Below are 17,292 nucleotides of genomic sequence, written 5' to 3'. Positions count from 1 at the left end.
GAATCTTGGAAAAACTCCCTGAAAGCTTAACACAGCCTGATGGAATCTAAGTTGTCCACTATCACGAGTCCGCGGAAGAGCGGATACAGGGTTCTGGCCAAGGATAAAAGGATGGCTATTTCTGCAATGTCATGGAACAGTGGACAAATACGTCTAGGGAAAAACTCAATGGATGTATGGTGGTGGCAATGAGATGCACCCATTATCTTAATCCAGATCTCTGGAAGCAGCAGATGGAAAAAGAACATATAGAAGCTATTCGGAAGCTATGAAATAAAGTTTATAATTCATGCTTTGGACTGTGGCGCAGGACAGACCCAGATGGAGGACAAAAGTTATGGCCTTATTTCTCTCAAGGGACGAAGAGGATAAGTAAGCTTTGGATTTTATATGTGCTAATGAATTTGCAAGTGACATCAATTCTTAATGAATGAAGTTTAAAATTTTTCTGGGAAAACAATACAGTGATTCATCTAAAGCTATGCATCATCCTTGTCATACAAAGCTTAACAACCATAACCAATAATCTTTATTGACATGTGATTTATGGATCTCACTACCATTATCTCATTACAACAAGCATCTATTATTGTCATCAAAGCCTGAACCGAGCCTACTTTATGCGAGAAATTATAGATTCTGTCAACTCCGAGCTGGTTGGATTGGTTGATCATCGACCTTGACAAGACAATCGGGATGCATTAAGGATCAAAGGGATAGCTACTTCCTCAAGTTCGCGGAAGAACGGATATAGACAATTTAAGACGGGCTCAAGAACCTCCTAACGCTCTTAAGTTCCCAGAAAAATGGAGACACGCTGAATTAATAAAAAGATGTACATCATTGAGTAAATTGAAATACGTGGAAACAAGGAGGGCATGCTGACTGCATGGCTACGACGTATACTTGGAAGCTATAAGAAGTTTAAAAGACATCGGAGAATCATTCTTTTGGCTGTAAGCTTGACAGTTGCACGAAAGTGGATCCTCGATTCCTGTTTTTCATCAAAAGCAAATTGGTACTGTTATTACAAACTTAAAGACATTTACATATTAAAACAACAGTACTGTACTTATCATTGCATGGGATGGTAGTAAAGACCTTCTTCCTATTGCAAGCATAAAGCTCAACAATCATAACCTAATTTATCAAATTGAATGTGATCTATGGATTTTTGATACTATTATCTCATTTATACGCATTTGGCATTATAGTTAGCTAGCCTATTTTATGGAATACATAAATGTTGTTGATTCCGAGCCTGTAGGAGATAGTTGGGGGCAGTGGAGTGCATCGTGAGAAGACAATCTGTGCAGAAGTTTGACGTCAGCGGGCCGCAGGGAGCCAATAAAGCTGTTGGAGGAAATCTTCCCCATTTTAAGCTCGGCTGTAGTGGTTCTATATTTAGCGCGAGCGATTTCCAATGTGATTATTTCGGTGTTCTGCGTGACAATCCAGCGGGGTCTCAAGTGAATAACAACGTGGCCTTCGACATGAATGCTGACTTGCACCTCTACAATGTATGTGCAAAACGCTGCTGTTGTAAAGTTGGATGAAAACATCATTAAGGATATCTTCTTCTTTTCATCCTGTCGGACGATCTGTTCATCGTATTAAGGATATAATACCTATCAAATTAATGTACATGTATTGTTAATCTTGATTCTACATGTGATGTATGGTTCTTCTACATGTTTATGAAAAAAACAGGCCTGTTTACAACATGTATTAGATAAAGATTATCAAAATGTACCAAAACATCCTCTGGAATACTTTTTGTTGGCATATAATTTTGGCCAACAATAAGCTAGGGTTTCATTTGCAGGGGGAATGTGTTAACATTCCTGTGAGCTGACTCTCCTGGCCTGTTTTTGACAAATTTTACGATCCATACCCCTGTAGAAAGGCCTGGTGGAGGCTAGAGGATAAACACCTGAGGGCCTTTGTGGTGTAGCATACCAACCTACATAGACCTAAGCAGAGACAAACATAACACCAACAAGGTAGTGGCTGACTTGGAGATAATTCCTTGTTGCCTGGCAACACCACCGTATCCTAGCAACACACCTACCCTACCCACACTGGGTTTTATCTCGCCCACTATCCACCCTTTGGTCGAACTTTCACATCCCGAACCTCCAAGGCTCTAAAAGGGCTAGAAGGCACAACCTTTCTAATCCTTTAAAATGTCAGATTGTTTACATAGTGCTTTATGTAGACAGGCAAAAAGTAAATGTACCTAATACAATCATTATGTTATGTCAGTCTCAGCTGGCAACAATACTGTTGCATATGACCTGAATTGTTTGAATTTGCCAAGTACCAAGCCATTTTATAATTTTCACATTATAACCTACAATACAAAAATACAAACATACATACATACATACACACAAACACTACCCATGACATAACCTTCTCGGCGAAGGTAATAAACATGCAGGCATGACTATCAATGGAAGAAAGCTACAGGTGACAATCCTTAAAGAGAGACTTCTATCTGCATATGTCGGAACTGCAACAACAATGACCAATGTCCACTGTGACCAGTGTGACAGACTTATCATCAGTATTACAGTTACGCTGCTTCTTTAGCCTTTTACCAGTGCTATCTGTCCCCATAACCAGAAAAAGTCATGTGCAGTTAAATACCAACATTTTTTCATCATAATGCTTAATCTTGCTTTAGTACACTGAAGTAGCAGTTTGGCATCCAATCCACATTGTTTACAGAGTTAGGTAGCAGGGAGAAGGTTTAGCATTAATCCTCAGCTCAGCAGTTACCCTGTCAACCCTCCTCAGGCCACTGACATTATTTCAGACTGTAAGCCTACTTAAGGAACTTGTTATACTGCTCGCTCTTTTAAAGTTGTTCAAAAATGTGTATTTTCTAGAACTATCGTACAATGGAATTTGTTACCATCAAGTACAGTAGGGGCATCCTCACTAGATAGCTTTGCAATAGGATGTAAAATAAACCAGGCACAACAGGTCATTCAGTGTTATATAACCAGATTCTGCCGCGCCATGGGCCTTCAAAGCTGGTGTGCTAAGCCAAAGGGCGGTTACTTATTATACAGAACTACCGTATGAATATGAAGAACACCTACTTGCATGCTCGAACCCGGCCTTCATTCTCTTCAGCAGCCGGAAGCGCCACTCCCAACTCTTCAGCTGTTGCTCTTGTTCCTGTGGGTAGGAGCAGATCACTTAATAACTTCAACAAGAATGAAAAGAGTCGTCAAAGACTGATTTTCTCGTGCAAACGTGTCTTTTTTTAACCTTTAGCACCCTGAAGAAGCTGTTTGGCACCCCATTCTCTATTGGTTACAAGACAGAAAATTTGAACCTTAGGCGGCACCAATCAATTTGCTGGTTCTCAAGTTTTATGAATTGAAAATAATGCTGAATTGAAAGAGCAACACGAAAAGGTAAATGTGACAGGAAAGTCTGCACTGTCAACTGGTAGACAGTCAGTTTCAATGAATTACTATGGTCAATCCATCAATCAATCAATCAATCAATCAATCAATCAATCAATCAATCAGTTCATTTTACCAGTAGATTACACTAAGGTCGGTAACCTGTTTTTCAGGTGCCCCTGGATACATTAGAGACATTACAGAACACTAAAAATACTGTATAACCAGATCCGAGGTTTCCTCCTAGCCCTGTTTTCATCCTAATATCCTGCTAAAGTTCACTTTAAAATGTCAGACAGAGAACCAAGAAAATAAAGTGCGGTAGCCTTAAAATCAACATGATGCATGACGTACAAAATGACTGTCATCAAGCACTGTAGGAGCATCCTCACTAAATAGCTTTAAAGAATGGTTGCAGTCAGATGTACAAAGGTTAGATGTAACAGGCCGTTCAGTGTAATATAACCAGCTGCTGCTGAAGCTGGTGTGTTACGCCGAATGGTGGTTATACCGGCTGGTTATACCGGCTGGTTATACCTGCTATACAGATACAGAAGATTTCCCCCACCTTTTGCTGCTGGGCGCTGGTGGGGGGCCCCATGTTCACCACCTGCTGCATGATGTTGTCCACCTTTCTCTCAGCCTCACTCACCAGCGTTGCTAGGTGCAGGCCGCGCGCCTCCGGACATGTAACTGGAGAGAGATGAGAGATTAAAGTTAAGGCTGTCTCAGTAGAGCCGTGTAGCTAAACAAATTTTAGGCACAGGTACACGGGTTTAGGTACAGGTCCAGACCTGAACCTGTACCTGAACTACTATGTCCAAATACATGTAATGGTTGATTTCCAATAAGGACAAAAGCATGGTTAACCAATAACAACAATATATTTAATTCTGCTAGACACAGCCTATTATACGTGGCATCTGTAATGACCACCACCCTCATCACCTCTCTATGACTCGAGTATGAGGTACTATTTTTACAAAAACAAGATGAAAATTTGACTGGGGCCTTGTTAAAGTTTATTCTGTGTTCAGGAGTCTTCAGTGCAATTTCATGGTGATTTATATCTGTCAAAGTTGCCATCCCCGGTACACAGCTCTATGTTTCAGAGCTGTCTCCAGCTTTTTGGCGACGCCTCAGGGGCGAGCCAAATTTTTACTATATTGTGTGCAGATTGCAAGAATTCTAGGAATTGTACAGGAATGTGAAAGTCCATGGGACGATTACTCAAGAATGCCTGGATGTATTGTCTTCATATTTTGCAGGTGGGTAGGTCTGTGGGAGACCTTGTAATGGTTGGATTTTGGGCCCCCTAGCGACTTTTTATGGTACTGCAGGGGAGCTTTCACTTTTCAAATCTCGTCTTCTGAACATGCTATAGTCATGATTTTTAAGTGGTGGATAGCTCTTTGTTAGGAAAATATTTCCTGTAGATTTGGACCCCATAGCGGCTTTTTTTGGAACTGCAGGAGCTGATTTTGACTCAAACTTTGAAAGAGAATAACGCAAGAAGGGGATGACGGATCATCATAATTTTTGGTGTGTAGATAGCTTAAGTGATGATTTACATAATCATATGCCAATTATGCAAATTAATATCTGATTTGCATAATTAATGAAGACAGTTAATAAATCAGCTGTATTCTATTATAGGACTCTCAAACACAAGACATATGTAACTGAGAAAGAGAAAAATATCGATAGATATCAATTATGCAAATTGATACTTAATTTGCATAATTAATGACAAAATACTATAAATCCATAGTGGTAAATTATGGGGATTTCATTTTTGCACCATTTGGAAGTAAATGTGGCCATTATTAGACACAACTCTTGCATAGAGGGCCTCATTTACATAATTTATGAGGAAATGGTATGATATCTTTTTTTGTGAAAACAAGATTTTCATACATTAGACAACTTGTGTTATTTTGGTAGGGAAGGTGATCGACTGATATGATTTATTATGCGAGGTCCTTATTTGCATGTGGGCTAAAAAGGAAAACGTTAACAGAGACCACCGTCGCCATGGCAACATCTTTTTATGTTGCCAATCTTGTTAGATTTGTTTCCTTCCCCTCACTGTTTGGTAACCAATGTTGTTCATTTTCGTTGTTAGATATGTCATTTCCAGCTTACAAGAAAACATTTTCATCAATTTCAGATCATAGAGTTCAGATTTTTGGGACAGACGGGATGACATTTTTTCCTGTCCAAACAAATTTCAATCCCAGGAAAGAGGGGCGGGTCCTGGAGACAGCCCTGGGTCTCCATCCCACTGCTTATGTGGCTGTCAGAATTTTACATGTATGTTACACATCTTTAAAATGCAAACTTTTCCTCCCGTGAAAAATTTCTCATTTCCTACGGTTGGGAAGAAGTTTAAAAAAAATCAACAATTTTGATACAAACAGTTCAACATTTAAGTATAACACTTACTGTAACAATACTTTGACAAACATAATGTGGGACCACAAAAACAGCCGAGGAAACATTTCAGCTCTTTGATTAACAAATATGACAAGGAACTTTTCTTCCATTTCTGATTTTCTGTTACAGTACAGTCATGTACATGTTTACTTCCACTAATTGCTAAAGGCTGAGACACATGTACATGCACTTGAGATATATGCAATCTGACTTGTTTTCTCAGATTCCTTAAATGTCAATTACAGTTAAGTGCTGGCTTGTTGTGCACTGTTAGCTTCACTTGGTATCAAATGCATGACTGTGTATCTGGCCTCACATGTTACAGTCAGTGAGAGGCATTTTGACAAATTGCACAGTGCTGGATCAATTACAGTAATCGTAGGAACCTTCACGCTCACGTGGAAAATCTGCCACTACACGTGTCGGTTGACATTTAATCATGTTTACGGAGGCAGCCTGAAAGACGCACGCACGCATGCACGTGGCCATGACAGGATCTGATGAATGAACTGATGACGTCAAACCTGAAATCTAAATGAAAATGTGACTTATGGAATTTTCTATAGACATAAAAGGCAAGGGCACCTACACATGTAGACTTCACGACTTCACGTAGCAGGAAACTCATGCTTTGTAAAGGATCTCAAGTCAAAGATGGTTTTGATTTCAATGGCCATACAATGTCAAATTTCATCCTTTTCTAGAGCTAAATGTTCATATTTGTGGTAGGAAGAACACGTTTTAGTGACACAGCCACCAAAAGGCCAGCATCCAATGTACATGTAGACTGTTGAACATTTTTTCTACATAAAAGTTGAATTTTCTACATAAAGGTCTATCATGATGGCACTTACATCTTGGGTTGTCCACTGCCCCAGCAGTGATCAGCATCTTGGACATCGGAACGTTGTTGGTCATCATTGCTACGTCCAGTGGTGTGAAGCCTTCTTCGTTGATACTGGATTGGAAAAAAAATGGATCATAATCAGTCACATGCAGGTCCTTAAGTATGGAACAAATACTTGGTATCAACTCTTGACGGTTGAAATAAGGCAATCCCTGTATAGTCTTTTGAGGAAAAGGTCACATACATGTCTGAACACAATGTTTTGCTATAATACAGGAATACAGGGGCTGTATATTTTTAAGCTTGGTAAAAGAAATCATGTGTGGGAAATGTAAAATCCAAACTCAATGTACCAATATGCAATAGAATCAAACCAGTTGGTTTATAACTCAGACGTAAAACTTACAATATATAGAAACTGACAAGGAGCAAAAAATCTGAATGGATTGCAGTAAGCGCTCTCTGGACTTCAAACAGAGATTGAGAAAGTGGATTTATGACTCAGGGTGTTGTTTTAAATCCTTTTATACCAGTCCTGTCATGCAGTAATCAGATTCTCGTGAGTCTCCCGAGACCGTTGTATGACGTAAAGCATGTCACGTTGTGGTCAATTTATGATGAGTCAAATGTCTGACTGGATTTGTGAGGATCAATAGAGATCTCTGCGAGTCGATTATTGGCCCTGATATTTCATGCTTTATGCATAACTTCTACTGCTATGCACATGAATCTTTTTTTTTTTTAATTCTTAACTAGGGCACAGATATAAAGTGCCTTGAATCATTGATTATCTGTGCTGCATCATGAAATTTGTTAGGAGTAGTCGGTAAAAGTACAACAGGACAGTCATTGTGTCATAAATCACATGGGGATGAAGCAAAAAACGAATGAGCAAAGAAGTCATAACCCTCTAGTCATCTACCAGTCATCAAGAGCTTATCTTTACAACATGACAGCATGTTTGAATGATTCATAACCCACATGTGTGTGTGATAAGCCAACAGATACTTTAGATGTAAAGGTAAAGATAGTCCCATAGCCTGTTGAGGCCGTAGTGGCAGTAGGCTGTTAATCAACTGTGTCTAGGGCACGGTATAGCAAGGCGGCAGGGAGAAGGTTAAGAGACCTACAAGCCTGGGGCTTACCAGAATCAGAATTGAACTTTAAGATGGTTGGGTAGAACAAACAAAATTATTATAATTATCTCATTTCAGTTTGTTTGTTTGCTATTCATTATATAGTATTTCAATAATATATTTAGTATACTATTAGAAATGATTTAAGTAATACAGTAAAATATTTACAATTTAGCCTGGCCAAAATAGCAAATACAACATATTATATAGACCCATTCAATAGGGAGGAGTATGAAACTTGAAGAAACTGAGTGACTGTCCTACCAGTGAACTTAAGCACCCAGTGTACCTATTAAGTGACTGTGTGTATTGTGCCTGCACAGATGTGCGGCCCAAGGGCAAAGGAAACGGAGATGGGCACCACCCTATACACCATTCTATAGTAATAGGACTTGATTAATTTTTAGCAAAATAAACCACAATGTGATTAGTGGATCCTAATTGGCCATGAAAGTTACCCAGGCACTCAAAGTCATTTAACCACAGTGACTGTGTTTATCCACTTGTCCTCAGATAATGTTTCATTCAGCTGGACACCCAATACTCCCTTGGGCATCTTTGAAATTGCACTCCAGACGACTTTGAACAGATTGCTTTATGTAATTTTGTCTCCAACCCAGTGAAACTTGAGCCAGCCTGAGTTGTCTACGACGGTGTTTCATCCAAAAGTCGACAATTGCTCAACGGTCTGTGGAGACTGTTATAGTGCTTGGACTGACTCATGGTCACTATGCAATGCCCAATTTACGATTATTGGACAACCCAGACGTATACGGCCGACAGGTTAGAAATAACAGCAGCACTAAGAGCTGTGTTCGTGTGGTAGTCATCAGCAGTTCTGCGTAGCCTTATCACATAATTCTATAAAATACAGCTAGCACTTCACATGGACTATTTTACAGTATGTTACTGATTTCTAAGTCATTTTCATACCCATTCTTATGTCAATTGAGACTGTGAGAACTGGCTTCTCCGAATTGTTGTTCAGCAAATATAAAATCTTGCTGATGAAGTTTTTTCTAAACATTAGCACCAGCCTTTATATCATTTCCTGATTGAATTAGCCCCATTTTAGCAGCCTTTGTCCTCTATTCTTATGAAGCTGTCTGCAAGCAAGTTGATGTATGGTTTTTTTACACGAGACAACTCCATCTGAAAACAACCTGCATGTCCAACAAATAGAAGAGATTATCGACATCATGACAAAACATACACTGCTGTCAAATTGACATGGATTAATAACAAATTTCCATTAAAAAGCAATTAATCTCTTCTAAGCTCTATGTAATGTACTGTAGCAGGTAATATAGATTTTCCAGTAGTCTTGTTGTTTTTCTTGTTGGTGTTTAATAATGGTGGTGGCAGTTATGGATTGGTGACCCACTTTTGCCAAGTTTTGACAGCTGGAAGATATGTCGATTTGCTGACAATATCAAAGAAATAAGCCTGATGTGCAACATAAGAAGGTGAATGGATCATCCCTTGAATGTTTGTTTGTTCCATATTCCACACGCCGGTTTTGTACAAGCTGCAAAGGACCAGACTAATAGGTTTCAACCATTAACACTGGGAAGGACCCCTACACTCTTTTCGCGAGGTGGTTTCTTAAATAATTATTGCTCGAGGTGCGACTCTCCTCAAACTCGGGGCCTCCTTTTTACTGTCTATTCAAAAACAATGTCCCTAATAGAAACTCATTTTTTTCAGCTGAGTTGAGGGAGGAAATAGAAATAAAGTGCCTTCACCAATAGCACAACACCAGGGGCTTATTGGGATCCTGTAACTCAGAACCTTGTTGCAATGAATCTGTATAGTACCTGTTAATGTCAGGACAGTGAGGCGAGTTGAGTAAACTTCTGACAGCATCCAAATCCTGCAGCTCCACCGAATCAAACAGAACTGGGAAAAAATGTCACAAACATCAGTCATCAAAATCTCAGTGGGAAGAACAGCATCATTCAACAATGTATAGGTTTTAAAGAAATTCAATGTAAAAAAGCATATTGTTTTCAATCTTGACAGATTGCTAATATTGATAATGTGATGGTACAGATGTATATCCAAGAAATTAGTGTTTTTTTTGCCGTCCCATTATGTCTTCCCTGCCACTTCAACATGGAGCTGTAGTACTAATTTTACTCACAAGGGGGCATGCCTATATACACATTTCACCATTGATGCACCTGAATGCAGGGGGATTTCATCAGGATGTTTCAATGCAACAAAAGGGTAAGGACTGATAAATTTTGATGATGTATGTACCATTAAACTCCAAAATCAACTACAGGACTGGTGCATCTAACCCTTGCAGGATGGAAACCAGATAGTTAGTGTGAGCCAGCTGAGTGACTACACACGGTCACAGTCACCGATTTAATTTCTTGGTTCTAGGACTTGAAAAAAATAACAATGCTAGATTAGAATGTCAGTGTGAAGATAGAGTCTGAGGGGAGAGTCGGTACCTTGGTGCAAAAAGTTTCAAAGAGTAAACAGAGTCAAGTTTTCCTCATACCTGGAGATGGCATTGGTCCATAGCTCGTCTTCCGTGATCTCTTCCCCTTGTCTAGATTTGGCCCCATGGCAGAGTCTATCGAGAAGCCTCTGTGCTTGTTGGATAGCTTCTTGTTGACTCGGGAGGAAGTTGGAGGTGGGATTGAGGGCGGGGTCGCGGGGGGGATGTTCCTTCTCTTCATCTCCTCGCTGGACGGCGAGTGTAGGCTCTCGATGCTCCTGGACCGGCCTGACATTGCTAGCGGATAGTAGAAATCTTCCCCACTGTAAGGAGGAGAGAATTTGTCAAAGTAATAACATGATAGATATAAATGATTGATATAAAGAGACTATCTTTCAAGTTCACTTCAATTTAATCATTTAACCAGAGTACATCTCAAATCTACGGATAACTGATAACTAAAAGAAGAATTTTAGGCTGTGTTTTCTAGTATTAAAAGTTTTTAATGAAAGGATTATGAAAAGCATTTTACTAAATGAAAAAGGAAATCTTTAGAACATTGCACATGTTCTTAACCAGTGAGTGGAAGAAGCAACATTAATCTTACATTTTTTTACAAAGTTTTCATCCCCCACCGCTCTTTCTATCCTGACTCGCAAATCACAACTGCACACACAGTTCTAATTTCTACTTTGTGATAACAAATTCTAGCAGCGGTAATAATAAATCAAAGTTGAACTGGTATATTGTATCTATAGGCCGCTGGTGAGGCTCTACATTTGTATGTAGGAGAATGTATTGAGGTAAGCATAACTTTTTCTGTAACTTTGATTCACACCCTGCTACTTTTACGATGCCACTGACACAGCAGCTGCAATCTAAGCAATAAATCGTAAGAAAGTACTTTTATTTCCAAACAATGTTTCACCCACATACATGCTGCACTCAACAGTACCATCCATAATGTGGATTTAGTGCCATACAAATGATGACGCAAGGAAATCCATCTACATGTACATGTCATATCTCTGTATATCATAAAAACTCTATCAGAGAAACATGAGATTGTGAGATATCATATCTAACCCCTTCTGAGAAAATACCAAAGCATAGCGTTCTTTATTCCCATCATAAAGAGCTGCAAAACCCCCCTTTAACGACCCACAACACAAGGACAGCGCAATTCTGATATCCATCAAACCCGGACAGATTTCTTACATCAATGCGGAACTTCAGACGATATGAGCCGAGTTACAAATCTTTCCTTTGCACACCGCATTTAACATCTCGTAATGAAAGCACCACTTTTGTCCGAGGGCAGAGCCAAGCGCATCACTGATGACGCACAACTCTCGACAGACGGATAACCTGGCAAACTTAGATTGCCCATTTCTGGATGGATAAGAACTCTGGGTCCTAAAACAGCCTGGTGAGAAATGCATGTGGAAAGGTTACATATGGGCAGTGGAGCAGAAACTGTTCATCAGCATTTTTTTAAACAAGTTTTCTTGTTCATAGCTGTCTCCTTGAGTTAGCAACTGTGTGAAAAACAATTGTTTTGAACAGTGTACACTGGCTTTATATACTATAGCATATTTAACAGCCGTATATAGACGTTAACATGTGGTTTTGAACAGTGTACACTGGTTTTATATCATTATTTAACAGCCATAGACATTAACATGTGGTTTTGAACAGTGTACACTGGTTTTATGTCTAGTTACACTTTATCTAGCAGCCAAATATATAACACGTGCATCATTCATTGGTTTACATCTGGGCAGTGGTGCAGAAACTATTCATCTCTTTTTCCCTTCCACTTAAGTCGGCCACTTTGAGTTGGGTGTAACTGCAAGTAAAATAAATTATTTGGTACACTGGTATTACGTAGCAACTGACTGTAATTTTTCTTTTCTGGTAAAGTCATTGTCAAAAGCTGTTAGACCATCGGCTTACATCTGGGCAGTGGGGCAGAAACTATGCATCACTTTTTTTCTTCCCCTCGAGTTCTCAAATGTTCTGTATATAATCTGGTATTACTGTAAATGCAGAAATGTTCACGTTGGCTTTATGTTCACTGTATTCGCGTCGACCGTTTCACTGCGACCGTATAACTGCTGTGAACAATTTTGTCCAATACTGTAGCAGTAGGTACCTATAGCGCTGCCGTGAACTCCACCGCGAACACTCCATTTTCCTCTCAGCGCGAAATAAAAACCTCGCTAACTTAAATGCATTTACAGTATGTCGTAAAATCAGTAATGTCATTAGATCATCCAGGGTTACCTTTGGGCAGTGGGGAAGAAACTGCTCATCAGTATACCTCACTATTCCTGAATTTACAGCAATACATCATGATTGTACAACAGATTTGTAACAACTCTAAGGATCATCTGCTAAAGCCACCTGCCCATGAGTGCAATGTCACACCTATCAAACATTGCTGTATTTTCTGTATGTCACAGTAAAGGTTGGGTCGTGTCCAACTTTGGAAGAAGTTTGTCACGCAGAATGTAGATTTTACATAATGTCAAAGCAAAGGGAAAAGAAGTAAGCTTTGAAATAAAAAAATTGAAGTGCTTCTACATTGGAAGTTCACACTCAGTAATAATTTGGGGCCAACCTTGACATTGCTTTTTCAACACTCTCTGAACATAACTTGCAAAATATCAAGGCAAAAGAACAAATGGTGCCCTTTGCAGTGCTTCTAGATTGTATTTGCTACAGGGGTGCGAGCATGGTTACATTTCATTGCCACCTTGCACATAAAAGGGCAACACGTCTTTTCTTTCTGGGAAGCAGGCCAGGATCGATGCCTGACCATGTCACCCATAAAATGTTTATGCTGCAGAAAGGTTGTGTAGGAAAAGTCAAGGTTGACAGTCTGCCTGGAGCAGCCTGGAGCAGACAAAAACACTTCAGAACTTTGTTACCTCCTGAGTAACTAGATTTTGATTGTGTTGGCTTATGTGTGAGTGAGTATCAGTGAGTGAGTGGGTGTGTTGGTGTACAGCATTAACTTGAATATATAGTTGCTCGACCTGAATCTTTATGGAATTTGATAGCTGTGTAGGTGATGGCGTTAAACAAAGGAGAAGTTTGACTATGGGTACCTCATGATCAGTTGCTTCCCCTTAGTACTGTGCTGCAGCTTCTGGTTGTGTCTCTCATTTAAAAAAAAAATTTGCTACAAGTATTGTCATGATTTTGTGATGACTGCCCTCTACAAGCAAGATTATCTGACCCGGCATAATCCTTTTTTATGGTTATGTTTCTTTTTTTTCAACGTTGGTAATAAGGTGCAAATGAATGGAACATGTAGTACACTTCCCTGACTATATTCCAGGTTAATCATAGCCCACAGATCTAACTTTATTTGCTATGAACCACAGATGCCCACTGCAACTGTGAACTTCACACTCAGTCTAGTACTATTGACCCATTCCCACAATAGTCTGTAATTATAGAACCTGACTAATTCCCACGATTCGCAACATAATTTGCAAATGAACTTGAACTGCTGACCTCTTCTCCTGAAGTTATCTGTATATGGACTTGACCTTGTTGCCCCTTTATCACAATATCTCTTCCTTTGCTTTGAACCACAGTGGACAGCATGAATGAGCTATAATTTCTAATTCTGCCAGCTCTATATGGTAGCAGTAATAATCTGTAAACAACTTGAACCTGCTGACCGATTCCCACAATGACTCTTCCGTAAGTAAGATAAGTGCATTGAACCACAGCTGACTGCATGAATGTGCTATAATATAATAATTTCTCATTCTGCCAGGCCTAACGGTAGCAATAATGATCTGTAAATAAACTTGACCCTGCTGACCGCTTCTCGCAAAATCTCTTCTGTAGGAAAAATAGGTGCTTTGAACCACAGTGGAGTGCATGAATGTGTTATAATTTCTAGTTCTGCCAGCTGTGCCCGTACTTGTGGTGATCTGTAAAGGAACATCACCCTGCTGACCCATTCCCACAAAAATTGATATTTCCTTTTACGCACACTTTGAACCACTTCATGGATTTAAGTTAATTTCTAACACTGCCAGCTGTAGCGCAAGCTATGATAATCTGCAACTTGACCCTGATGGCCGATTCCCACAATTTCTCTTCCTCATGCAAGATGTGCTGCATGCAAGAAAGTTGACTGCTGCATGAATTGACCTTAAAGCTAATAACAGTCTGCAATTGAACTTGACCTTTGCTGACCCCTTCCCACAATACTCACTTGTCCACGCTGATGGAGCGGTACTTTAGCGCAGCCTTTCTCTCTTCCTTCGGATGTCCGGCAAACTTCCTGGCTAGACGGGACAGCTGACCACCCTTGGTGCTGTACATGGGGAAGAATGGTGCTGGTCAGTGCTGGTTTCATCAAAACAAGTCAAGTTTGAACATAACTCCACCAGGGTGCGTAATTCCGCCAGCCTGAAAAGATGTTCAAACAGATGTCAACCGAACATCCCCAGTATGATGCACTCCTGTATATCTAGACTGTATAGTTACCTTGTGGATGCTGCACTTAGTCTAGAGATCTCTCAAACCCACAATTTTTCCAAGTGGCAGATTTATGTCGTGTTCCTGGAAACAACATCCCTGATTTTGCATCCCTTGCACAATGACCAGACCAACATCAAGGTCAAATTAGAGGGTAAACAAGATGTTGTACAAAAAATTTGTCTCTATGTCCATGACAATTAGACATCCAGGTAATAAGATGTACAAAATAGTGGTAAAAAGGTAAAGCAGTCATCCTCAATTGAGGTGAAGCATGATAGTGCTAACTTTAAAAAAAAATAGCGGTAGCTCATTAAAATCAGTGCAGTTGCTTGTCAGTAAAGTAACTGCTATCTTGTGCATTTTTCCTTGTATAAAAGAGCCATAAACGGACACAGGCATACAAACAAACAAACAAACAAACATACATGACTGAGCTTGCCAGTCCGCTGGCGTACTCTCGGCACTGGCGGAAAGAATTCCTGCGTGCTAGCCGTGCCATGGCAAGGTGAAGACTGACGGTTTTACTAGCCAGTCGGGAACAGGCATTACAAATGTGGCCTTTTCAACTGACATCCACACTTATTGTGTGGGGAAGTCACAACTGTCAAGTATACAATAGTCACAGATAACTTATGAATATTTGGGTCATACCATTCTGGTAGTCAGGGATGATGTGGATATTACTACAGGTTACATCTTAGCAAGTAGTATTGAAATCATACTTTCAGAATCTGATACTAAATCAATAAGGAAAACTGCAAAATGTTTCCTTTCTCATTCATTTACAATCTACATGTAAGGCAATACTTCTCCTAGTATTCCCAACCAAAGTCATTCATTACAAATGAATAAGTCAGACTGCAACTTAATGAAACATACAGATAGCATTTATTTCATCTCCTGGCAAAGCACATTCACCATGAATATCAAACTGGATAGAAATTGCAATGCCTCAATGTCAGAAAATGCTAAACAACTGCTGAGAGTGAGACAGAAACCACAAGGGTGTCATGTGGTGGGTTTATGTACGCACGTTCCTAAATGGTAACTATGCGACCAAACTGATTTAGAACGTGATGTCGCCATACTTCACTTTTGTCAACAATAGCGTCTTTCTTCCACAATTATCCCCCGTAAATATTTCATAAGTCCAAGACAGTGATCAGTCTAGAACTGAGAGATAGCGTTCAACTGAAACAATGAGCTCTAAGTTACAAAGGACATTTCAGAAGGCTTAAAAAAATTCTGCATTGTTCTGGCCAACTATCTTCTCTTGAAATATGTAACATTCTCATGCAAAAGAATCATATCTGGTAACCATTATGATTTATTGTTTAATAGTGTTAGTTCAATGATGTGTGCATACCTTTAAAAAAGCATCATAAAGTTATTGTACTGACAGTCTTGATTTAAGTAATGTTTGACAAAAGAAATGTGAACAGTAAGTAAACCTTCATGTTTTTCCCTGGCTCTTTCTTATCCCTTCCTTGGTTATCAAGTAGGTTGGCTGCAGCTACATTGCTACCTTCATCCACAAATACATCTGCACTGTATCAAGGTAGTATACAAGGACAGAAGGGACATGTTTTGCACAAATCTTTAAGTTAGTAAATCACTCAAGTTGGCATTTAGTGGATTCTTGGAAATACATCAGGCCATGGAGCCTTGGCAGCTCTATTCTAGATTTCTTTTTAGCAAACAAGACCTGAAGTGGAGGAAGTATTTGAGTCATGCCATCACACAAAATTTGTTCATAGCCAGTTCTTTTGAAATGGTATACATGTATAATGTATTATAAAGCAATAAAAAAAATCATTGATTACAATAAACTAAGTAGACAATTTCAACTTCATATGACCCTGAACAAAAGTCATGACTTACATGTAACTAAAAGTAAAATTGACAATTGTCATTTGATAAAACCATATGATTTTACTTTGAATGTTGTGTATTTGTCCCTTAGAAATGCAGCAATAAATCAAATGCAGAGATGGCCAGTACCACTGTATAAAAGATTACTTAGTCACATACCAAATATCATCACAATCCATGCATAGTTTTCTGAGTTATACGCTGACCAATACGTGTACATGGAGAAACACATACGTACAGGTAAACATACAGACAAACGAGTAGGCACGTTACAAACAATATCTTAAACATGAAACTTAAACGGACTCCAAGGTAACAACCTACCTAGCACAGCAATCCATGGTTACAGTGCACGTAGACATACATGAGCTGCTACCAATTATTTCAAACATTATGAGCTAATTGTCCTGATGAGTACAATTCACCATTTAAAAAAATGATGACATTGTAATAAATACTATATAGTGAGGACTAGTGCCATTATCTGCAGCTAACGCCATATGGTGGGGGATTTCATTCCTTGCAGGCGGGGTGCCCTCAGGAATATAAGATTTCACTTTTACTTTCTGCTCCAGGTAATCGATTTCCCCTCCATCACTGTCCTGGTTCAATGTCCCC

General features: G+C 39.4%; 1 protein-coding gene across 3 annotated transcripts in view; it reads right to left on the bottom strand.

Moving 5' to 3' along the window:
• Positions 1–17,292, bottom strand: part of LOC136440938 (ankyrin-repeat and fibronectin type III domain-containing 1-like) — a 159,160-nt gene that overhangs the window by 32,905 nt on the left and 108,963 nt on the right. For all 3 annotated transcript variants that reach the window (XM_066437134.1, XM_066437135.1, XM_066437136.1), the window contains 6 exons: positions 14,534–14,635; positions 10,354–10,616; positions 9,659–9,740; positions 6,713–6,816; positions 3,991–4,115; positions 3,111–3,189 (listed from right to left, as the gene is read on the bottom strand). In XM_066437134.1, coding sequence (XP_066293231.1) covers positions 3,111–3,189; positions 3,991–4,115; positions 6,713–6,816; positions 9,659–9,740; positions 10,354–10,616; positions 14,534–14,635 — 755 coding nt within the window. The remainder of the gene's footprint in view (positions 1–3,110; positions 3,190–3,990; positions 4,116–6,712; positions 6,817–9,658; positions 9,741–10,353; positions 10,617–14,533; positions 14,636–17,292) is intronic.

Source organism: Branchiostoma lanceolatum, chromosome 8, assembly GCF_035083965.1.
Source record: "Branchiostoma lanceolatum isolate klBraLanc5 chromosome 8, klBraLanc5.hap2, whole genome shotgun sequence".
NCBI lineage: Eukaryota > Metazoa > Chordata > Leptocardii > Amphioxiformes > Branchiostomatidae > Branchiostoma > Branchiostoma lanceolatum.
The sequence above is the reverse complement of the archived record's forward strand: the minus strand, read 5'-3'. Positions and strand labels throughout refer to the sequence as shown.